Source organism: Oncorhynchus keta, chromosome 11 (genome assembly GCF_023373465.1).
Source record: "Oncorhynchus keta strain PuntledgeMale-10-30-2019 chromosome 11, Oket_V2, whole genome shotgun sequence".
NCBI classification, from domain to species: Eukaryota; Metazoa; Chordata; class Actinopteri; order Salmoniformes; family Salmonidae; genus Oncorhynchus; species Oncorhynchus keta.
Genome location: NC_068431.1, coordinates 32,302,544 through 32,327,005, shown reverse-complemented (window position 1 = coordinate 32,327,005; position 24,462 = coordinate 32,302,544). Strand labels below are relative to the sequence as shown.

The following is a 24,462-nucleotide window of genomic DNA, read 5'->3' as shown; positions in this document are numbered from 1 at the left end:
AGAGACGGACACAGGGAGGGAGGGAGAGAGAGAGACGGACACAGGGAGGGAGGGAGAGAGAGAGACGGACACAGGGAGGGAGGGAGAGAGAGAGACGGACACAGGGAGGGAGAGAGAGAGAGAGACGGACACAGGGAGGGAGAGAGAGAGAGACGGACACAGGGAGGGAGAGAGAGAGAGACACAGACACAGGGAGGGAGAGAGAGAGACACGGACACAGAGAGAGAGAGACACGGAGAGGGAGAGAGAGAGACGGACACAGAGAGGGAGAGAGAGAGACGGACACAGAGAGGGAGAGAGAGAGACGGACACAGAGAGGGAGAGAGAGAGACGGACACAGAGAGGGAGAGAGAGAGACGGACACAGAGAGGGAGAGAGAGAGACGGACACAGACAGAGAGAGAGAGAGACACACGATCAGAGAGAGAGAGAGGGACACGGACACAGAGAGAGAGAGAGAGACACGGACACAGAGAGAGAGAGAGACACAGAGAGAGAGAGAGACACGGACACAGAGAGAGAGAGAGAGACGGACACAGAGAGAGAGAGACGGACACAGGGAGAGAGAGAGACGGACACAGAGAGGAGAGAGAGACGGACACAGAGAGGGAGAGAGAGAGAGACGGACACAGAGAGGGAGAGAGAGAGACGGACACAGAGAGAGAGAGAGAGAGACGGACACAGAGAGAGGGAGAGAGAGAGACGGACACAGAGAGGAGAGAGAGAGAGAGAGACGGACACAGAGAGTGAGAGAGAGAGACGGACACAGAGAGGAGAGAGAGAGACAGGGAGAGAGAGAGAGACGGACACAGGGAGAGGGAGAGAGAGAGACGGACACAGAGGGAGAGAGAGAGACACAGGGAGGGGAGGGAGAGAGAGAGACGGACACAGGGAGAGAGAGAGAGAGACGGACACAGGAGGGAGAGAGAGAGAGACGGACACAGGGAGAGAGAGAGAGAGAGAGAGACGGACACAGGGGAGGAGAGAGAGAGAGAGACACAGAGAGGGGAGAGAGAGAGACGGACACAGAGAGGGAGAGAGAGGAGAGAGAGAGACGGACACAGAGGGAGAGAGAGAGAGACGGACACAGGAGGGAGAGAGAGAGAGAGAGACGGACACAGGGAGAGAGAGAGAGAGACGGACACAGGGAGGAGAGAGAGAGAGAGACGGACACAGGGAGGGAGAGAGAGAGAGAGACGGACACAGGGAGGGAGAGAGAGAGAGAGAGAGAGAGGACACAGGGAGGGAGAGAGAGAGAGAGACGGACACAGGGAGGGGAGAGAGAGAGAGAGACACACAGGGAGGGAGGAGAGAGAGAGACGGACACAGGGAGGGAGAGAGAGAGAGAGACGGACACAGGGAGGGAGGGAGAGAGAGAGACGGACACAGGAGAGGAGAGAGAGAGAGAGACGGACACAGAGGAGGGAGAGAGAGAGAGACGGACACAGGGAGGGAGAGAGAGAGAGAGACGGACACAGGGAGGGGAGAGAGAGAGAGAGACGGACACAGAGAGAGAGAGAGACGGACACAGAGAGGGAGAGAGAGACGGACACAGAGAGGGAGAGAGGAGACGGACACAGAGAGGGAGAGAGAGAGACGGACACAGGAGGGAGGAGAGAGAGAGACGGACACAGGAGGGAGGGAGAGAGAGAGACGGACACAGGGACACAGGGAGAGAGAGGGACACAGGGAGAGGAGAGAGAGAGACGGACACAGGGAGGAGAGAGAGAGAGAGAGACGGACACAGGGAGGGAGAGAGAGAGAGAGAGACACAGGGACAGGAGAGAGAGAGAGAGACGGACACAGGAGGGAGAGAGAGAGAGAGACGGACACAGGGAGGGAGGAGAGAGAGAGAGACGGACACAGGGAGGGAGGGAGAGAGAGAGACGGACACAGGGGGAGAGAGAGAGAGAGAGACGGACACAGGGAGGGAGAGAGAGAGAGAGAGACGGACACAGGGAGAGAGGGAGAGAGAGAGACGGACACAGGGAGGGAGGAGAGAGAGAGACGGACACAGGGAGGGAGGGAGAGAGAGAGAGAGACGGACACAGGGGAGGGAGAGGGAGAGAGAGAGAGACGGACACAGGGAGGGAGGAGAGAGAGAGACGGACACGGAGAGGGAGAGAGAGAGACGGACACAGGGAGAGGGAGAGAGAGAGACGGACACAGAGAGGAGAGGGAGGGACACAGAGAGAGAGAGACGGACACAGAGGAGAGAGAGACACGGACACAGAGAGAGAGAGAGACGGACACAGGGAGGGAGAGAGAGAGAGAGACGGACACAGGAGAGGAGAGAGAGAGAGAGAGAGAGACACGGACACAGGGGGAGAGAGAGAGACACGGACACAGAGAGAGAGAGAGAGACACGGACAGAGAGAGAGAGAGAGACACGGAGAGGGAGAGAGAGAGACGGACACGGAGATGGAGAGAGAGGGACACGGAGAGGGAGAGAGAGAGACGGACACAGAGAGAGAGAGAGGGACACGGACACAGAGAGAGAGAGAGACACGGACACAGAGAGAGAGAGACACGGACACAGAGAGAGAGAGACACGGACACAGAGAGAGAGAGAGAGACACGGACACAGAGAGAGAGAGAGAGACACGGACACAGAGAGAGAGAGAGAGACACGGACACAGAGAGAGAGAGAGAGACACGGAGAGGGAGAGAGAGAGACGGACACGGAGAGGGAGAGAGAGACGGACACAGAGAGAGAGAGACGGACACAGAGAGGGAGAGAGACGGACACAGGGAGGGAGGGAGAGAGAGAGACGGACACAGGGAGGGAGAGAGAGAGAGAGAGAGACGGACACAGGGAGGGAGAGAGAGAGAGAGACTGACACAGGAGGGAGAGAGAGGGAGAGAGACGGACACAGGGGAGGGAGAGAGAGACGGACACAGAGAGGGAGAGAGAGAGACGGACACAGAGAGGGAGAGAGAGAGACGGACACAGACAGAGAGAGAGAGAGACACACGATCAGAGAGAGAGGAGAGAGAGGAGACGGACACACAGAGAGAGAGAGACACGGACACAGAGAGAGAGAGACACACGGACACAGAGAGAGAGAGAGACACGGACACAGAGAGAGAGAGAGAGACACGGACACAGAGAGAGAGAGAGAGACACAGAGAGGGAGAGAGAGAGAGACGGACACAGAGAGGGAGAGGGAGAGACGGACACAGAGAGGGAGAGAGAGAGACGGACACAGAGAGGGAGAGAGAGAGAGACGGACACAGAGAGGAGAGAGAGAGAGACGGACACAGAGAGGGAGAGAGAGAGAGGCGGACACAGAGAGGGAGAGAGAGAGACGGACACAGAGAGGAGAGAGAGAGACGGACACAGAGAGGAGAGAGAGAGACGGAGAGAGAGAGAGAGACGGACAGGAGGGAGGGAGAGAGAGAGACGGACACAGAGGGAGAGAGAGAGAGAGACGGACACAGGGAGGGAGAGAGAGAGAGAGACGGACACAGGAGGGAGAGAGAGAGAGAGACGGACACAGGGAGGGAGAGAGAGAGAGAGAGACGGACACAGGGAGGGAGAGAGAGAGAGACGGACACAGAGAGAGAGAGAGGCGGACACAGAGAGGGAGAGAGAGAGACGGACACAGAGAGAGAGAGAGAGAGGCGGACACAGAGAGGGAGAGAGAGAGACGGACACAGAGAGGGAGAGAGAGAGAGAGACGGACACAGGGAGAGAGGGAGAGAGAGAGACGGACACAGGAGGGAGAGAGAGAGAGAGAGAGACGGACACAGGAGAGAGGGAGAGAGAGAGACGGACACAGAGGAGGGAGAGAGAGAGAGACGGACACAGGGAGAGAGAGGACACAGGAGAGAGAGAGAGACGGACACAGGGAGGGAGAGAGAGATTGAGACGGACACAGGGAGGGAGAGAGAGAGAGAGACGGACACAGGGAGGAGAGAGAGAGAGAGACGGACACAGGGAGGAGAGAGAGAGAGAGACGGACACAGGGAGGAGGAGAGAGGGAGAGACGGACACAGGAGGGAGGAGGGAGGAGAGAGAGACGGACACAGGGAGGGAGGAGAGAGAGAGACGGACACAGGGAGGGAGAGAGAGAGAGAGAGAGGACACAGGGAGGGAGAGAGAGAGAGAGACGGACACAGGGAGGGAGAGAGAGAGAGAGACGGACACAGGGAGGGAGAGAGAGAGAGAGACGGACACAGGGAGGAGAGAGAGAGAGAGAGACGGACACAGAGAGGGAGAGAGAGAGACGGACACAGAGAGGGAGAGAGAGAGACGGACACAGAGAGGGAGAGAGAGAGACGGACACAGAGAGGGAGAGAGAGAGACGGACACAGGAGGGAGGGAGAGAGAGAGACGGACACAGGGAGGAGGGAGAGAGAGAGACGGACACAGAGGAGAGAGAGAGAGAGACGGACACAGGGAGGGAGGAGAGAGAGAGACGGACACAGGGAGAGAGAGAGAGAGAGACGGACACAGGAGAGAGGGAGAGAGAGAGACGGACACAGGGAGGAGGAGAGAGAGAGACGGACACAGGGAGGGAGAGAGAGAGAGAGAGACGGACACAGGGAGGGAGGAGAGAGAGAGAGAGAGAGAGAGGGACACAGGGAGGGAGAGAGAGAGAGAGACGGACACAGGGAGGGAGGGAGAGAGAGAGACGGACACAGGGAGGGAGAGAGAGAGAGAGAGAGACGGACACAGGGAGGGAGAGAGAGAGAGAGAGAGAGACGGACACAGGGAGGGAGGGAGAGAGAGAGACGGACACAGGAGGGAGAGAGAGAGAGAGACGGACACAGGAGGAGGAGAGAGCGAGAGAGAGAGACGGACACAGGGAGGGAGGGAGAGAGAGAGACGGACACGGAGAGGGAGAGAGAGACGGACACGGAGAGGGAGAGAGAGAGACGGACACAGAGAGAGAGAGAGAGGGACACGGACACAGAGAGAGAGAGGGACACGGACACAGAGAGAGAGAGAGACACGGACACAGAGAGAGAGAGAGACACGGACAGAGAGAGAGAGAGAGACACAGACACAGAGAGAGAGAGAGAGAGAGAGAGAGAGAGAGAGACACGGACACAGAGAGAGAGACACGGACACAGAGAGAGAGAGAGAGACACGGACACAGAGAGAGAGAGAGACACGGAGAGGGAGAGAGAGAGACGGACACGGAGATGGAGAGAGAGACGGACACGGAGAGGGGAGAGAGAGAGACGGACACAGAGAGAGAGAGAGGACACGGACACAGAGAGAGAGAGACACGGACACAGAGAGAGAGAGACAGAGAGGACACAGAGAGAGAGAGACACGGACACAGAGAGAGAGAGAGAGACACGGACACAGAGAGAGAGAGAGAGAGACACGGACACAGAGAGAGAGAGAGAGACACGGACACAGAGAGAGAGAGAGAGACACAGGAGAGGGAGAGAGGGAGAGAGACGGACACGGAGAGGGAGAGAGAGACGGACACAGAGAGAGAGAGACGGACACAGAGAGGGAGAGACGGACACAGGGAGGGAGGGAGAGAGAGAGACGGACACAGGGAGGGAGAGAGAGAGAGAGAGAGACGGACACAGGGAGGGAGAGAGAGAGAGAGACTGACACAGGGAGGGAGAGAGAGGGAGAGAGACGGACACAGGGAGGGAGAGAGAGAGACGGACACAGAGAGGGAGAGAGAGAGACGGACACAGAGAGGGAGAGAGAGAGACGGACACAGACAGAGAGAGAGAGAGACACAGAGATCAGAGAGAGAGAGAGAGAGAGGGACACGGACACACAGAGAGAGAGAGACACGGACACAGAGAGAGAGAGACACGGACACAGAGAGAGAGAGAGACACGGACACAGAGAGAGAGAGAGACACGGACACAGAGAGAGAGAGAGAGACACGGAGAGGGAGAGAGAGAGACGGACACAGAGAGGGAGAGGGAGAGACGGACACAGAGAGGGAGAGAGAGAGACGGACACAGAGAGGGAGAGAGAGAGAGACGGACACAGAGAGGGAGAGAGAGAGACGGACACAGAGAGGGAGAGAGAGAGACGGACACAGAGAGGGAGAGAGAGAGACGGACACAGAGAGTGAGAGAGAGAGGCGGACACAGAGAGGGAGAGAGAGAGACGGGAGAGAGAGAGAGAGACGGACACAGGGAGAGAGGGAGAGAGAGAGACGGACACAGAGGGAGAGAGAGAGAGAGACGGACACAGGGAGGGAGAGAGAGAGAGAGACGGACACAGGAGGGAGAGAGAGAGAGAGACGGACACAGGGAGGGGAGGAGAGAGAGAGAGACACAGGGAGGGGACACAGAGGAGACGGACACAGAGAGAGAGAGACGGACACAGAGAGAGAGAGAGAGAGACGGACACAGAGAGGAGAGAGAGAGACGGACACAGAGAGGAGAGAGAGAGACGGACACAGAGAGGAGAGAGAGAGAGACGGACACAGAGGAGGGGAGAGAGAGAGAGACGGACACAGAGGGAGAGAGAGAGAGACGGACACAGGGAGGGGAGAGAGAGAGAGAGACGGACACAGGGAGGAGAGAGAGAGAGAGACGGACACAGGGAGGGAGAGAGAGAGAGAGACGGACACAGGAGGGAGAGAGAGAGAGAGAGACGGACACAGGGAGGAGAGAGAGAGAGAGACGGACACAGGGAGGGAGAGAGAGAGAGAGAGACGGACACAGGGAGGGAGAGGGAGAGAGAGAGACGGACACAGGGAGGGAGGGAGAGAGAGAGACGGACACAGGAGGGAGAGAGAGAGACGGACACGGGGAGAGAGAGAGAGAGAGACGGACACAGGAGGGAGAGAGAGGAGGGACACAGAGAGAGAGAGAGACGGACACAGGGAGGGAGAGAGAGAGAGAGACGGACACAGGGAGGGAGAGAGAGAGAGAGACGGACACAGAGAGGAGAGAGAGAGACGGACACAGAGAGGGAGAGAGAGAGACGGACACAGAGAGGGAGGGAGAGAGAGAGACGGACACAGGGAGGGAGGGAGAGAGAGAGACGGACACAGAGGGAGAGAGAGAGACGGACACAGGGAGAGAGAGAGAGAGAGAGACGGACACAGGGAGAGAGGGAGAGAGAGAGACGGACACAGGGAGAGAGGGAGAGAGAGAGACGGACACAGGGAGGGAGGGAGAGAGAGAGAGAGACGGACACAGGGAGGGGGAGAGAGAGAGAGAGAGAGACGGACACAGGGAGGGAGAGAGAGAGAGAGACGGACACAGGGAGGGAGGGAGAGAGAGAGACGGACACAGGGAGGGAGAGAGAGAGAGAGAGAGACGGACACAGGGAGGGAGAGAGAGAGAGAGAGAGAGACGGACACAGGGAGGGAGGGAGAGAGAGAGACGGACACAGGAGGGAGAGAGAGAGAGAGAGACGGACACAGGGAGGGAGAGAGAGAGCGAGAGAGAGAGACGGACACAGGGAGGGAGGGAGAGAGAGAGACGGACACGGAGAGGGAGAGAGAGACGGACACGGAGAGGGAGAGAGAGAGACGGACAGAGAGAGAGAGAGAGGGACACGGACACAGAGAGAGAGAGAGGGACACGGACACAGAGAGAGAGAGAGAGACACGGACACAGAGAGAGAGAGAGAGAGAGAGAGAGAGAGAGAGAGACACAGAGAGAGAGAGACACGGACACAGAGAGAGAGAGAGAGACACGGACACAGAGAGAGAGAGAGACACGGAGAGGGAGAGAGAGAGACGGACACGGAGATGGAGAGAGAGACGGACACGGAGAGGGAGAGAGAGAGACGGACACAGAGAGAGAGAGAGGGACACGGACACAGAGAGAGAGAGAGACACGGACACAGAGAGAGAGAGACACGGACACAGAGAGAGAGAGACACGGACACAGAGAGAGAGAGACACGGACACAGAGAGAGAGAGAGAGACACGGACACAGAGAGAGAGAGAGAGACACGGACACAGAGAGAGAGAGAGAGACACGGAGAGGGAGAGAGAGAGACGGACACGGACACAGAGAGAGAGAGAGAGACACGGAGAGAGGGAGAGAGAGAGACGGACACGGAGAGGGAGAGAGAGACGGACACAGAGAGAGAGAGACGGACACAGAGAGGGAGAGACGGACACAGGGAGGGAGGGAGAGAGAGAGACGGACACAGGGAGGAGAGAGAGAGAGAGAGAGACGGACACAGGGAGGAGAGAGAGAGAGAGACGGACACAGGGAGGGAGAGAGAGGGAGAGAGACGGACACAGGGAGGGAGAGAGAGAGAGACGGACACAGGGAGGGAGGAGAGAGAGAGACGGACACAGGGAGGGAGGGAGAGAGAGAGACGGACACAGGGAGGGAGAGAGAGAGAGAGACGGACACAGGGAGGGAGAGAGAGGGAGAGACGGACACAGGGAGGGAGAGAGAGAGAGAGACGGACACAGGGGGAGAGAGAGAGAGACGGACACAGAGAGGGAGAGAGAGAGAGGCGGACACAGAGAGGGAGAGAGAGAGACGGACACAGAGAGTGAGAGAGAGAGGCGGACACAGAGAGGGAGAGAGAGAGGCGGACACAGAGAGGGAGAGAGAGAGAGAGACGGACACAGGGAGAGAGGGAGAGAGAGAGACGGACACAGAGGGAGAGAGAGAGAGAGACGGACACATGGAGGGAGAGAGAGAGAGAGACGGACACAGGGAGGAGAGAGAGAGAGAGAGAGACGGACACAGGGAGGGGAGAGAGAGAGAGAGAGACGGACACAGGGAGGGAGGAGAGAGAGAGAGACGGACACAGGGAGGGAGGGAGAGAGAGAGAGAGAGACGGACACAGGAGGGGAGAGAGAGAGAGAGAGAGAGACGGACACAGGGAGGGAGGGAGAGAGAGAGACGGACACAGGGAGGGAGGGAGAGAGAGAGACGGACACAGGGAGGGAGGGAGAGAGAGAGACGGACACAGGGAGGGAGGGAGAGAGAGAGACGGACACAGGGAGGGAGAGAGAGGGAGAGACGGACACAGGGAGGGAGAGAGAGGGAGAGACGGACACAGGGAGGGAGAGAGAGAGAGAGACGGACACAGGGAGGGAGAGAGAGAGAGACACAGGGAGGGAGAGAGAGAGAGACATGGACACAGAGAGAGAGAGACACGGAGAGGGAGAGAGAGAGACGGACACAGAGAGGGAGAGAGAGAGACGGACACAGAGAGGGAGAGAGAGAGACGGACACAGAGAGGGAGAGAGAGAGACGGACACAGAGAGGGAGAGAGAGAGACGGACACAGACAGAGAGAGAGAGAGACACACGATCAGAGAGAGAGAGAGGGACACGGACACAGAGAGAGAGAGAGAGACACGGACACAGAGAGAGAGAGACACGGACACAGAGAGAGAGAGACACGGACACAGAGAGAGAGAGACACGGAGAGGGAGAGAGAGAGACGGACACAGAGAGGGAGAGACGGACACAGAGAGGGAGAGGGAGAGACGGACACAGAGAGGGAGAGAGAGAGAGACGGACACAGAGAGGGAGAGAGAGAGACGGACACAGAGAGGGAGAGAGAGAGAGACGGACACAGAGAGGGAGAGAGAGAGACGGACACAGAGAGGGAGAGAGAGAGAGGCGGACACAGAGAGGGAGAGAGAGAGACGGACACAGAGAGTGAGAGAGAGAGGCGGACACAGAGAGGGAGAGAGAGAGACGGACACAGAGAGGGAGAGAGAGAGAGAGACGGACACAGGGAGAGAGGGAGAGAGAGAGACGGACACAGAGGGAGAGAGAGAGAGAGACGGACACAGGGAGGGAGAGAGAGAGAGAGACGGACACAGGGAGGGAGAGAGAGAGAGAGACGGACACAGGGAGGGAGAGAGAGAGAGAGACGGACACAGGGAGGGAGAGAGAGAGAGACGGACACAGAGAGAGAGAGAGGCGGACACAGAGAGGGAGAGAGAGAGACGGATACAGAGAGTGAGAGAGAGAGGCGGACACAGAGAGGGAGAGAGAGAGACGGACACAGAGAGGGAGAGAGAGAGAGAGACGGACACAGGAGAGAGAGGGAGAGAGAGAGACGGACACAGAGGAGAGAGGGAGAGAGAGAGACGGACACAGGGAGGGAGAGAGAGAGAGAGACGGACACAGGGAGGGAGAGAGAGATTGAGACGGACACAGGGAGGGAGAGAGAGAGAGACGGACACAGGGAGGGAGAGAGAGAGAGAGAGAGACGGACACAGGGAGGGAGAGAGAGAGAGAGACGGACACAGGGAGGGAGAGGGAGAGACGGACACAGGGAGGGAGGGAGGGAGGGAGAGAGAGAGACGGACACAGGGAGGGAGGGAGGGAGAGAGAGAGACGGACACAGGGAGGGAGAGAGAGAGAGAGACGGACACAGGGAGGGAGAGAGAGGGAGAGACGGACACAGGGAGGGAGAGAGAGAGAGAGACGGACACAGGGAGGGATAGAGAGAGAGAGAGACGGACACAGGGAGAGAGAGAGAGAGAGAGAGAGAGACGGACACAGAGAGGAGAGAGAGAGACGGACACAGAGAGGGAGAGAGAGAGACGGACACAGAGAGGGAGAGAGAGAGACGGACACAGAGAGGGAGAGAGAGAGACGGACACAGAGAGGGAGGGAGAGAGAGAGACGGACACAGGGAGGGAGGGAGAGAGAGAGACGGACACAGGGAGAGAGGGAGAGAGAGAGACGGACACAGGGAGGGAGGGAGAGAGAGAGACTGACACAGGGAGAGAGGGAGAGAGAGAGACGGACACAGGGAGAGAGGGAGAGAGAGAGACGGACACAGGGAGGAGAGAGAGAGAGAGAGAGACTTACACAGGGAGGGAGAGAGAGAGAGAGAGAGACGGACACAGGGAGGGAGAGAGAGAGAGAGACGGACACAGGGAGGGAGAGAGAGAGAGAGAGACGGACACAGGGAGGGAGAGAGAGAGAGAGACGGACACAGGGAGGGAGAGGGAGAGACGGACACAGGGAGGGAGGGAGAGAGAGAGAGGGACACAGGGAGGGAGGGAGAGAGAGAGAGAGACGGACACAGGGAGGGAGGGAGAGAGAGAGAGAGACGGACACAGGGAGGGGAGAGAGAGAGAGAGACGGACACAGGGAGAGAGAGAGAGAGAGAGACGGACACAGGAGGGAGGAGAGAGAGAGAGAGAGAGACGGACACAGGGAGGGAGAGAGAGAGAGAGAGAGAGACAGACGGACACAGAGAGGGAGAGAGAGAGACGGACACAGAGAGGGAGAGAGAGACGGACACAGAGAGGGAGAGAGAGAGACGGACACAGAGAGGGAGAGAGAGAGACGGACACAGAGAGGGAGGGAGAGAGAGAGACGGACACAGGGAGGGAGGGAGAGAGAGAGACGGACACAGGGAGAGAGGGAGAGAGAGAGACGGACACAGGGAGGGAGGGAGAGAGAGAGACGGACACAGGGAGAGAGGGAGAGAGAGAGACGGACACAGGGAGAGAGGGAGAGAGAGAGACGGACACAGGGAGAGAGGGAGAGAGAGAGACGGACACAGGGAGAGAGGGAGAGAGAGAGACGGACACAGGGAGGGAGAGAGAGACTGACACAGGGAGGGAGAGAGAGAGAGAGACTGACACAGGGAGGGAGAGAGAGAGAGAGAGAGACGGACACAGGGAGGGAGAGAGAGAGAGACTGACACAGGGAGGGAGAGAGAGAGAGACGGACACAGGGAGGGAGAGAGAGAGAGAGACGGACACAGGGAGGGAGAGAGAGAGAGAGAGAGACGGACACAGGGAGGGAGGAGAGAGAGAGAGAGAGAGAGAGAGAGAGAGAGAGACGGACACAGGGAGGGAGAGAGAGAGAGACGGACACAGGGAGGGAGAGAGAGAGAGAGAGACGGACACAGGGAGGGAGAGAGAGAGAGAGAGACGGACACAGGGAGGGAGGGAGAGAGAGAGACGGACACAGAGAGAGAGGGAGAGAGAGAGACGGACACAACTCTCTCTGAGTTGGCACAATGGATGAGGGGCAACGGTTGGCATTGATCAGTTTAGCCCAGTCAGGGAGCTGGGCTGGCAGAGGCCTCTCTATCTAAGCCAAGTCTCAGTGTTGTATATCCAGGACTGCTGATTGGCTTTGACCAACATTGACACCCTGGTTACTGAGGAGGAGCTGTATGTCAGGTTGTCACAGTGACCTTGAGGGTTCCATCACAGGCACCCCACTGTGAAGCTCTATTGGTTACCTATAATCAGCATCCCTCACATCTCCATCACTCCTCTAATCAGCATCCCTCATTCCACTCCTCTTCTCTTTGAACTGTGCTTGTCAGCACTGCAGAGTTCCTGACTGAGTCCTTGAAGATGAAGAGACTGAGACGAAGGCTGTTGAGTCAGTACAAAGCAGGAGCTGGGAGTTTTTTGGGGAGGGGGAGAATAAGTAAGTGAAGTGTTAGTCAGAGATCATAAGCAGCTCTTTATCAAAGCTTAGGATGTTCAGTCAACATGTCAACAGGGGCTTGGATTTCTCTGTTTTTTTTTAGCATACTCTCCTGTCTATTTTTCTCCATCTTGCAATCTCTCTCTCAGTTCTCACCCAGTCACAACACATCTCTCTTTCTGTCTCTGCTGCAAAGCTTCCTGGGATATCAGCTTAGTGTCACAGATCTGGTTGGTAACGGGATTGGCTCCTGAGATGTGAGAGAAGGAGAGGAAGAAGAAAGAGACAGAGACAGGTAACAACATCTCCACCCGCTGGTCCTCAACACTGGGGCCCCACAAGGGTGCGTTCTGAGCCCTCCCCTGTACTCCCTGTTCACCCACGACTGCGTGGCCATGCACACCTCCAACTAAATCATCAAGTTTGCGGATGACACTACAGTGGTAGGCTTGATTACCAACAACGACGAGACGGCCTACAGGGAGGAGGTGTGGGCCCTTGGAGTGTGGTGTCAGGAAAATAACCTCACGCTCAACGTCAACAAAACAAAAGAGATGATTGTGGACTTCAGGAAACAGCAGAGGGAGCACCCCCCTATCCACATCGACGGGACAGTAGTGGAGAGGGTAGTACGTTTTAATTTCCTCATCGTACACATCACGGACAAACTGAATTGGTCCACCCACACAGACAGCGTCGTGAAGAAGGCGCAGCAGCGCCTCTTCAACCTCAGGAGGCTGAAGAAATTCGGCTTGTCACCAAAAGCACTCACAAACTTCTACAGATGCACAATCGAGAGCATCCTGTCTGGCTGTATCACCGCCTGGTCCCGCAACTGCTCCGCCCACAACCGTAAGGCTCTCCAGAGGGTAGTGAGGTCTGCACAACGCATCACTGGGGGCAAACTACCTGCCCTCCAGGACACCTACACCACCCGATGTTACAGGAAGGCCATAAAGATCATCAAGGACAACAACCACCTGAGCCACTGCCTGTTCACCCCGCTATCATCCAGAAAGCGAGGTCAGTCCAGGTGCATCAAAGCAGGGACCGAGAGACTGAAAAACAGCTTCTATCTCAAGGCCATCAGTCTGTTAAACAGCCACCACTAACATTGAGTGGCTGCTGCCAACATACTGACTCAACTCCAGCCACTTTAATAATTGGAATTGATGGGAATTGATGTTAAAATGTATCACTAGCCACTTTAAACTATGCCACTTTATGTTTATATACCCTACATTACTCATCTCATATGTATATACTGTACTCTATACCATCTACTGCATCTTGCCTATGCCGTTCTGTACCATCACTCATTCATATATATATGTATGTACATATTCTTCATCCCTTTACACTTGTGTGTGTATAAGGTAATAGTTGTGGAATTGTTAGGTTAGATTACTCGTTGGTTATTACTGCATTGTCGGAACTAGAAGCACAAGCATTTCGCTACACTCGCATTAACATCTGCTAACCATGTGTATGTGACAAATCAAATTCGATTTGATTTAAGAGAAGTTTAGGATAGAAATGTGATTTGGAGTGTGTGTGTGCACACAAGTTTGTGTAGTTTCCGTAGTAGCAGAGTAAATCTGCAATGGAAGCAAACTGCTATGTAACCAATAAGGCTGCTCAGAGTTCTGCGAGGCACTGATGACAGCTTTGCACACTTGGCATACTCTCTACCAGCTTCATGACGTAGTCACCTGGAATGCATTTCAATTAACAGGTGTGCCTTGTTAAAAGTTAATTTGTGGAATTTCTTTCCTTCAGTTGTGTTGTGACAAGGTAGGGGTGGTATACAGAAGATAGCCCTATATGGAGAAAGACCAAGTCCATATTATGGCAAGAACAGCTCAAGTAAGCAAAGAGAAATGACAGTCCATCATGGAAAAGTGGCTACTTTGAAGAGTCTAAAATATATTTTGATTTGTTTTACACCTTTTTTGGTTACTACATGAATCCATATGTGTTATTTCATAGTTTTGATGTCTTCACTATTATTCTACAATGTAGAAATTAGTCAAAATAAAGAAAAACCCTGGAATGTGTGTGTGTGAGAGAGAGAGCATGAACCCGACAAGGAATTACGTAAACCCTGTTACCAAGCAGTGTCTATCATTGTGAAGTTGAGCCAAAGGGCTGCAAGTGTATGAGAGCGAGCACGATCGACTGAGTGTGTGATATATCATTTGAAGAGCGGCGTGAGACCGAGAAATGTGGACCGGGTTAGAAAGTTGATCCTGATGTGGATTGAATGGGAAGGTTTCTGAACACAACCTTGTTCAGCAGGAAGTGAATAGCAGAGCTTAGAGGGAATGACATTAGTGTCTGTGTGTCTGTCTCTGCAAGTTAGCTGACACCTGAGATTGTGAATGATAGAATTGTCTGCCCCCTACCGCAAGAAACTTGTGCCCAGCCAAGCATGTGATAGGCTTTTTGACTTGTGTTTTTCTGCATTGTCTGTGTGTGTGCCAAACCAAACTGAGTGCCCTCTTCTTGTCTTTTCCCACAGCTCTCCTGTACAAGCCGATTGACCGTGTGACCAGAAGCACACTGGTTCTTCATGTGAGTACACACACGTGGTACAGCCATGAGGGATTCCTGATCTGCCTAGAGACAAATGACAAGATTGGATTAGAGGGGACCACAACGTAGAGCTAGATTGAATAGATAGGACAAGATGGATACACATCAGGGATTAAGAGTTAGTGCTGTCACGTTGTGTAGTCATGAGAAACACAGTGATGGAGCTGGGAGGAATTTAACTAGAAAGTCCCGATGAGCTTAACAATGCAGCTTGGTTCTGGATCCACCTGCAAAGTCAAACCCTGCCTTCTGCTGCTGAGAGGAAGTGTTCCATTCCATTTGCCAAGCGTATACCTTTCCTCTGTTCGAAACAATATACTCTCCTTTGATGGGCTTCAACCAAGTGGAAAGCGGAAATCGCCCACAGAGCAGAGATGCCTAGACGTCTAGCTTCCAGTGCATTTGATGAATAAGTTTTACATAAAACTTGTGGAACCATGGCTAAACAAACACCAGTTGGTTTCCTACAAACAAAGGTCAGGCCAGATCATGCAAATCAGAGTCACGGCCTGCGTCCCAAGTGGCACCCTGTTTTCTATTTATTGCACTTTTGACCAGGGCCCATTGGGGTTTGACCAGGGCCCATTGGGGTTTGACCAGGGCCCATTGGGGTTTGACCAGGGCCCATTGGGGTTTGACCAGGGCCCATTGGGGTTTGACCAGTGCCCATTGGGGTTTGACCAGTGCCCATTGGGGTTTGACCAGGGCCCATTGGGTTTGACCAGGGCCCATTGGGGTTTGACCAGGGCCCATTGGGGTTTGACCAGGGCCCATTGGGTTTGACCAGGGCCCTTTGGGTTTGACCAGGGCCCATAGTGCAATATACAGTTGAAGTCGGAAGTCTACATACTTAGGTTGGAGTCATTAAAACTCGTTTTTCAACCACTCCACAAATTTCTTGTTACCAAACTATAGTTTTTGCAAGTCGGTTAGGACATCTACTTTATGCATGACAAGTAATTTTTCCAACAATTGTTTACAGACAGATTATTTAACTTATAAATCACTGTATCACAATTCCAGTGGGTCAGAAGTTTACATATACTAAGTTGACTATGCCTTTAAGCAGCTTGGAACATTCCAGAAAATGATGTCATGGCTTTAGAAGCTTCTGATAGGCTAATTGACATCATTTGAGTCAATTGGAGGTGTACCTATGGATGTATTTCAAGTCCTACCTTCCAAGCCTCATGGGAAAATCCAAAAGAAAAGAAATTGTAGACCTCCACAAGTCTGGTTCATACTTGGAAGCAATTTCCAAATGCCTGAAGGTACCACATTCATCTGTGCAAACAACAGTACGCAAGTATAAACACCATGGGACCACGCAGCCATCATACTGCTCAGGAACGAGACGGCTTGCAAGTCAAAGAACACCATCCCAACCGTGAAGCACGGGGGTGGCAGCATCATGTTGTGGTGGTGCTTTGCTGCAGGAGGGACTGGTGCACTTCACACAATAGATGGCAAAATGAAGAGGGAAAATTGTGGATATATTGAAGAAACATCTCAAGACATCAGTCAGGAAGTTCAAGCTTGGTTGCAAATGGGTCTTCCAAATGGACAATGACTCAAAGTATACTTCCAAAGTCGTGGCAAAATGGCTTAAGGACAACAAAGTCAAGGTATTGGGGTGGCCATCACAAAGCCCTGACCTCAATCCCATAGAACATTTGTGGGCAGAACTGAAAAGCGTGTGTGAGCAAGGAGGCCTACAACCCTGACGCACTTACACCAGCTCTGTCAGGTGGAATGGGCCAAAATCCACCAAACTCATTGTGGGAAGCTTGTGGAAGGCTACCCGAAACGTTTGACCCAAGTTAAACAATTTAAAGGCAATGCTACTAAATACTAATTGAGTGTATGTAAACTTCTGACCCACTGGGAATGTGATGAAAGAAATACAATCTGAAATAAATCATTCTCTCCACTATTATTCTGACATTCCACATTCTTAAAATAAAGCGGTGATCCTAACTGATCTAAGACGGGGACTTTTTACTCTGATTAAATGTCAGGAATTGTGAATAACTTCCTACTTCAACTGTATGTAGGGAATATGGTGCCATTTGGGGCACAGCCACAGACGTGAACGTTTCTGTATTATAGTCTGTACAAAGACATGCACTGTACCATCTGCTCAACCTTCCACAGGCTGTCACAATAAATTAACTGAGGTGTGCTGACGAGGCATAAATCAGCCAATTGGCTTTTCTTTCACACGCTCCTCTGAAAAAAGTATTTTAGTTACGCTGAGATAATAAGATATTAGCAATGTGGAGGCAGACTGTCTCAGCTATTAGGTAGCACTTTAAAAGTAAAATAATTAGTTTTGCCCACTGTTCCATCAAGGAGAGATTCTCATATGCTTTTATTAGAGGGAAAGATTTGTTAGAAAACCCAGCCAAATATCCAAATAGTCCAATTCATCAAAATGGATAAGTAGATCTGGTGTTATAGGTTTAAAAACACCTGCACATTGACTGTCCTTAGACAATAATTTGAATGGATGGGGGTCTCTGTGACTATTTGAGAGTTGCATTGCGATATCCCCGGCGTGTGTAATATCTAATGGTCTCTCTCTGTGTGTGTTAAAATAGGACCTGCTGAAGCACACCCCTAAGGACCACCCAGACTTCCCCCTACTGCAGGATGCTCTGAGGATCTCCCAGAACTTCCTGTCCTCCATCAACGAAGAGATCGACCCCCGCAGGACCGCCATCACCACGCCTAAAGGAGAGGTGGGGTCTCACACACACACACACACCGTTGTGACAGACTACCTAATGCTTTTCAGCAATTCATGTTGTAACCTTGGGGAAGTGTGTCAATGTATTTGTGAATTGTGTTTTGGGGTCAGAAAGAAACCGACAGTGTCTCTACTCCTCCTGCCCTCATCCTCAATCTCTTCATTACCAGCCGCCTCTATCTATCTATCTCTGTCTCTCTCCCAGCATGCATTGTAGGGTTGTTTGATGTTTCCCTCTTTCTAACACTACCTTTGTTTTGTTCTGTCATTTTTTTTTCTGCTTTTCTCCTCTTAATGCTCCTCTGAGTTTATGCTTTTTATATTCTCTGCCTGCGAAGTCCTTCCTCTCTCCCATCCTTTTTCCCCCTCTTTCGCTCTCTCCCCCTCTCCTCCTTTCTCTCTCCATCTCTAAACCCTCTCCTTTCTGCTTTCCTCCCTCCACCCCTCTCTTTCTATCCCTCTCTCCTCCCATCTCTTCCTCGCTCTCCCTCTATCCTTCTCTCTATATCCCTATTCCATTCAGTCAGCTTAGTTTTTAGCCTCCCAGTAAGTTCTCCATTCATTGTCTGTCTGCTACCAGAAATGAAAAACTGTCTCTGCTGTCTTTGGCTCACACTTTTCCGATTACTCCAGTTCTGGTTTAGCTCGGCCTTGTTTTAGGTTTCCCTAAAAGAGATGGACAGATGCAGAGAGGGAAAGGGGGCAGTGTTTTGAGTTCTTAGTGGCTTATTTAGCTGATGATTGACACAACTGTCATGGAGAATGTAGACAGCAAGAAAATATAGACAACAAGTGATGTTCTTTCATATTGCTGAACTCTGACCTATACCTCCAACAGTACATCCTGTCTATTTAACTGTGTGTGATAGGCAGTATCCCTCAGACTAGGCCCAGGGCTCAGAACAGGAAGTGAATGTTTACAGTTAGGTCAGCTGCCCCGTGCAGTGCGTGCCACAGGAAGTGATGTCATGGAGTTTCTCTCCCTGGTAGGCTCGTCAGCTGGTGAAGGATGGTTTCCTGGTGGAGATGTCAGAGGGTTCCAGGAAACTGCGTCATGTCTTCCTCTTTACAGACCTGCTGCTCTGTGCCAAAATGAAGAAGACCTCTGCAGGGTAGGTCAACACATACTCATGCACATTCAGGCATAAACATACCCACTGTGCTATTCACTGTGCATATTACATAATACACTCTTAAGTGGTCTCCAGTGTGAATTGATGAGTGTTTTCATTCTGTTCTGTTGATGGGTGGGTGGGTGAGCAGAGTGGCTGGTTGAGGCCATAGCCCATCAGTGCAGGCCAGTGTGATTTGATGAGTGTTTTCATTCTGTTGATGGGTGGGTGAGCAGAGCGGCTGGTTGAGGCCATAGCCCATCAGTGCAGGCCAGTGTGAGTTGATGAGTGTTTTCATTCTGTTGATGTGTGGGTGAGCAGAGCGGCTGGGTGAGGCCATAGCCCATCAGTGCAGGTCAGTGTGAGTTGATGAGTGTTTTCATTCTGTTGATGTGTGGGTGAGCAGAGCGGCTGGGTGAGGCCATAGCCCATCAGTGCAGGTCAGTGTGAGTTGATGAGTGTTTTCATTCTGTTCTGTTGATGGGTGGGTGGGTGAGCAGAGCGGCTGGGTGAGGCCATAGCCCATCAGTGCAGGTCAGTGTGTGTGACTGGAGAGATAATAAGTCGTACATATTAACACTAAGACTCTTCTCCTCCGCCTCACTGTGAGAGAATAAACTCCCCATAACAAGGTCTCCCTTCATCCCTTTAGCCCTTTCTCTCCAGTGAAGCTACTACAGGTCCATTTGATAGGCGAGAGAGAGAAAGCAAGAGATACATATTTAGTGATACAGGGCACATTCTCCAATAGGCTCTCCTTCAGACTGAAAGCTTATCCTGTATTCCTACAGAATTCTAATAGGGTTGATCAGGTTTTATGGGGTCCTGTCAGCTCTGCTGTGGCAGTGAATGAAGTATGACAACAGTGTATCAGTGTATGAAGTATGACAACAGTGTATGAAGTATGACAACAGTGTATCAGTGTATGAAATATGACAACAGTGTATGAAGTATGACAACAGTGTATGAAGTATGACAACAGTGTATGAAGTATGACAACAGTGTATGAAGTATGACAACAGTGTATGAAGTATGACAACAGTGTATGAAGTATGACAACAGTGTATGAAGTATGACAACAGTGTATCAGTGTATGAAGTATGACAACAGTGTATCAGTGTATGAAATATGACAACAGTGTATGAAGTATGACAACAGTGTATCAGTGTATGAAATATGACAACAGTGTATGAAGTATGACAACAGTGTATCAGTGTATGAAATATGACAACAGTGTATGAAGTATGACAACAGTGTATGAAGTATGACAACAGTATATCAGTGTATGAAATATGACAACGGTGTATCAGGATGAATAACAGCCCTGCTCTGAAGGGATTATCTCTCACTGCGATTATAAATTGATGGGAATGACAGCATACACGTCCATAGAGGAAGTGTTTAATTTACAGGATTGCCTACCATGGCCCAAAATGTAATTTTCCTGTCGGCACGGTAAACATTGTTTGCTAGGTTAGGGTTGATTATGATTGACAGTTGTTGCTTCCTGCTACCTAACCGTGTGAAGGACATACAGGCAACTGGCATTGTCAAGGTTACTACCATTCTGTAAATCAATCTGTTGTCTGTAGCTTTAGCTTTTTGTCTCCGTGTCCCTACTTGGCAACTTATTCCCTGTATAGTGCACTAATTTTGACCAGAGCCTTATGGGCCCTGGTCAAAAGTAGTGTGCAACATATCGAATAGGGTAGCATTTGGGACTCAGCCTATGTGTCCTCTGGTCTGGACTTTAACACCACAGGATTAGGCCAGCAGCCAGATAAAAATCATCTCTACCTCAGTCTGTAATAGAGACAGTGTTTATTCACATCAGCCTAAACACTGCTGGGGGATTTAAACAGTGCATCAATACAGATACATATCTTAGAGGACAACAATACAACACCAAGGACTACACTGAGACAAAGTGGGTTAGGGTTCCCACTGCTGGGGGATCAATACAGATACATATCTTAGAGGACAACAATACAACACCAAGGACTACACTGAGACAAAGTGGGTTAGGGTTCCCACTGCTGGGGGATCAATACAGATACATATCTTAGAGGACAACAATACAACACCAAGGACTACACTGAGACAAAGTGGGTTAGGGTTCGCACTGCTGGGGGATCAATACAGATACATATCTTAGAGGACAACAATACAACATCAAGGACTACACTGAGACAAAGTGGGTTAGGGTTCCCACTGCTGGGGGATCAATACAGATACATATCTTAGAGGACAACAATACAACATCAAGGACTACACTGAGACAAAGTGGGTTAGGGTTCCCACTGCTGGGGGATCAATACAGATACATATCTTAGAGGACAACAATACAACATCAAGGACTACACTGAGACAAAGTGGGTTAGGGTTCCCACTGCTGGGGGATCAATACAGATACATGTCTTAGAGGACAACAATACAACACCAAGGACTACACTGAGACAAAGTGGGTTAGGGATCCCACTGCTGGGGGATCAATACAGATACATATCTTAGAGGACAACAATACAACACCACGGACTACACTGAGACAAAGTGGGTTAGGGTTCCCACTGCTGGGGGATCAATACAGATACATATCTTAGAGGACAACAATACAACACCACGGACTACACTGAGACAAAGTGGGTTAGGGTTCCCACTGCTGGGGGATCAATACAGATACATATCTTAGAGGACAACAATACAACACCAAGGACTACACTGAGACAAAGTGGGTTAGGGTTCCCACTGCTGGGGGATCAATACAGATACATATCTTAGAGGACAACGATACAACACCAAGGACTACACTGAGACAAAGTGGGTTAGGGATCCCACTGCTGGGTGATCAATACAGATACATATCTTAGAGGACAACAATACAACACCAAGGACTACACTGAGACAGTGGGTTAGGGTTCCCACTGCTGGGGGATCAATACAGATACATATCTTAGAGGACAACAATACAACACCAAGGACTACACTGAGACAAAGTGGGTTAGGGTTCCCACTGCTGGGGGATCAATACAGATACATATCTTAGAGGACAACAATACAACACCAAGGACTACACTGAGACAAAGTGGGTTAGGGATCCCACTGCTGGGGGATCAATACAGATACATATCTTAGAGGACAACAATACAACACCAAGGACTACACTGAGACAAAGTGGGTTAGGGTTCCCACTGCTGGGGGATCAATACAGATACATATCTTAGAGGACAACAATACAACACCAAGGACTACACTAAGACAAAGTGGGTTAGGGTTCCCACTGCTGGGGGATCAATACAGATACATATCTTAGAGGACAACAATACAACACCAAGGACTACACTAAGACAAAGTGGGTTAGGGTTCCCACTGCTGGGGGATCAATACAGATACATATCTTAGAGGACAACAATACAACACCAATGACTACACTGAGACAAAGTGGGTTAGGGTTCCCACTGCTGGGGGATCAATACAGATACATATCTTAGAGGACAACAATACAACACCAAGGACTACACTAAGACAAAGTGGGTTAGGGTTCCCACTGCTGGGGGATCAATACAGATACATATCTTAGAGGACACCAATACAACACCAAGGACTACACTAAGACAAAGTGGGTTAGGGTTCCCACTGCTGGGGGATCAATACAGATACATATCTTAGAGGACAACAATACAACACCAAGGACTACACTGAGACAAAGTGGGTTAGGGTTCCCACTGCTGGGGGATCAATACAGATACATATCTTAGAGGACAACAATACAACATCAAGGACTACACTGAGACAAAGTGGGTTAGGGTTCCCACTGCTGGGGGATCAATACAGATACATATCTTAGAGGACAACAATACAACACCAAGGACTACACTGAGACAAAGTGGGTTAGGGTTCCCACTGCTGGGGGATCAATACAGATACATATCTTAGAGGACAACAATACAACACCAAGGACTACACTGAGACAAAGTGGGTTAGGGTTCCCACTGCTGGGGGATCAATACAGATACATATCTTAGAGGACAACAATACAACACCAAGGACTACACTGTGACAAAGTGGGTTAGGGTTCCCACTGCTGGGGGATCAATACAGATACATATCTTAGAGGACAACAATACAACACCAAGGACTACACTAAGACAAAGGGTCTCATAAGAAATGGAGGGATGTGTGCAGGTGAATGAGGGGGTGGGAGTGATGGTACATATTGGGATGAAGAGACAAAACAAGAGAGAGGTATTTGCGATCTACATCCTTATATAGTTCAATACAGCCAAAACACTTCACTCTATTTTCTTAAAACTGCATGGTTGGTTAAGGGCTTGTAAGTGAGCATTTCGCGGTAAGGTCTACCTGTTGTATTCGGCGCATGTGACAAATAAATTTAGATTTGAACACTCAAGTTATTTAACTAACCAAATAAAAAGACAAATCTAAAAAGAGAAGTCTTGCTATTTGTTTGTTGTGCTGTAATTTACTTCAGGGTTAGAACAGGCCATGGTATTTAGTTTTGTTGTCATATTTCCCATCCCATCATTTTTGATGAGGTTTGCACCAATTGGAGGCTTAATGTATTCCTGTGTTAATGAGTGTACGATCCTGCCTTCAGGAATGATGATGGTAATGAAAGCTCGTTAAAGGGAATACAAATACTCCCAGCACCATTACATCTCTAACACTATTAAAGCCAATTTATGATTCATCCAAAAATATGGTCCGAGGCACCGGATGGATGGTGTGCCGCAATTGCACAGCCTCCGGAGGCATGCATATAATGACAGTATTTCCTCATTGTCTTTGTCCCTCCAGGCTCCTCTAAAATATATTAATGGTATTGAGTTCGCTCCACCTCTGTCTCTTTGTTGCTCTCTTTGTCTCTCCACTCTCTTTGTCTCTCGCTCTCTTTGTCTCGCGCTCTCTTTGTCTCGCTCGCTCTCTCTCTTTGTCTCTCTCTCTCTTTGTCTCTCTGTCTCTCTGTCTCTTTGTCTCTCTGTCTCTGTCTCTCTCTCTCTTTGTCTCGCTCTCTCTCGCTCTCTCTCTTTGTCTCGCTCTCTCTCTCTCTCGCTCTCTCTCTCTTTGTCTCGCCCTCTCTTTTGTCTCGCTCTCTCTCTCTTTGTCTCGCTCTCTCTCACTCTTTCTCTCACTCTCTCACTCTTTGTCTCTCTTTGTCTCTCTCTCACTCTCTAGGAGACAACAGCAGTATGAGTGTAAGTGGTACATCCCCCTGGCAGACCTGACCTTCCAGTTGCTGGATGACTCAGATGTCTGCCCCCACATCCAGGTGCTGCCTGAACATGAGATAGAGGAAATAAAGATCAAGATCTCAGTCATCAAGAGTGACATCCAGAAGGAGAAGGTGATTATTATGTTTGTTTGTTTTTGTTCGTTTGTTAATTTTTTTGTTTCTTTCTATTTAGCCAGGTAAGTCTTTAAGAAGATACTTATTTAAACTAAACCTAATATTTCTTCATTGATCCAAAATTAATCCAAAATGGCGGTGATGCGGCCCTTCCTCTGCCTCCCACTGTGTCAGGTCATGGTCAGGGCTCCAGTCTTTTAAGACCAGACCCCCTATTCTAGTAGGACACTGTGGATGAACAGTCTCCTGCCCAGCCCGGGCCCCCAGGTCTGCGCTGGGTTCCCTGGGTGTGTCCATCCCAGGAGCC

At 51.4% G+C, this 24,462-nt stretch overlaps 1 protein-coding gene across 4 annotated transcripts in view; it reads left to right on the top strand.

Moving 5' to 3' along the window:
• Window positions 1–24,462, top strand: part of LOC118390706 (active breakpoint cluster region-related protein-like) — a 315,098-nt gene that overhangs the window by 167,571 nt on the left and 123,065 nt on the right. For all 4 annotated transcript variants that reach the window (XM_052456994.1, XM_052456995.1, XM_052456997.1 and 1 more), the window contains 4 exons: window positions 14,856–14,908; window positions 17,530–17,670; window positions 18,669–18,790; window positions 23,984–24,152. In XM_052456994.1, the coding sequence (XP_052312954.1) occupies window positions 14,856–14,908; window positions 17,530–17,670; window positions 18,669–18,790; window positions 23,984–24,152 (485 nt within the window). The remainder of the gene's footprint in view (window positions 1–14,855; window positions 14,909–17,529; window positions 17,671–18,668; window positions 18,791–23,983; window positions 24,153–24,462) is intronic.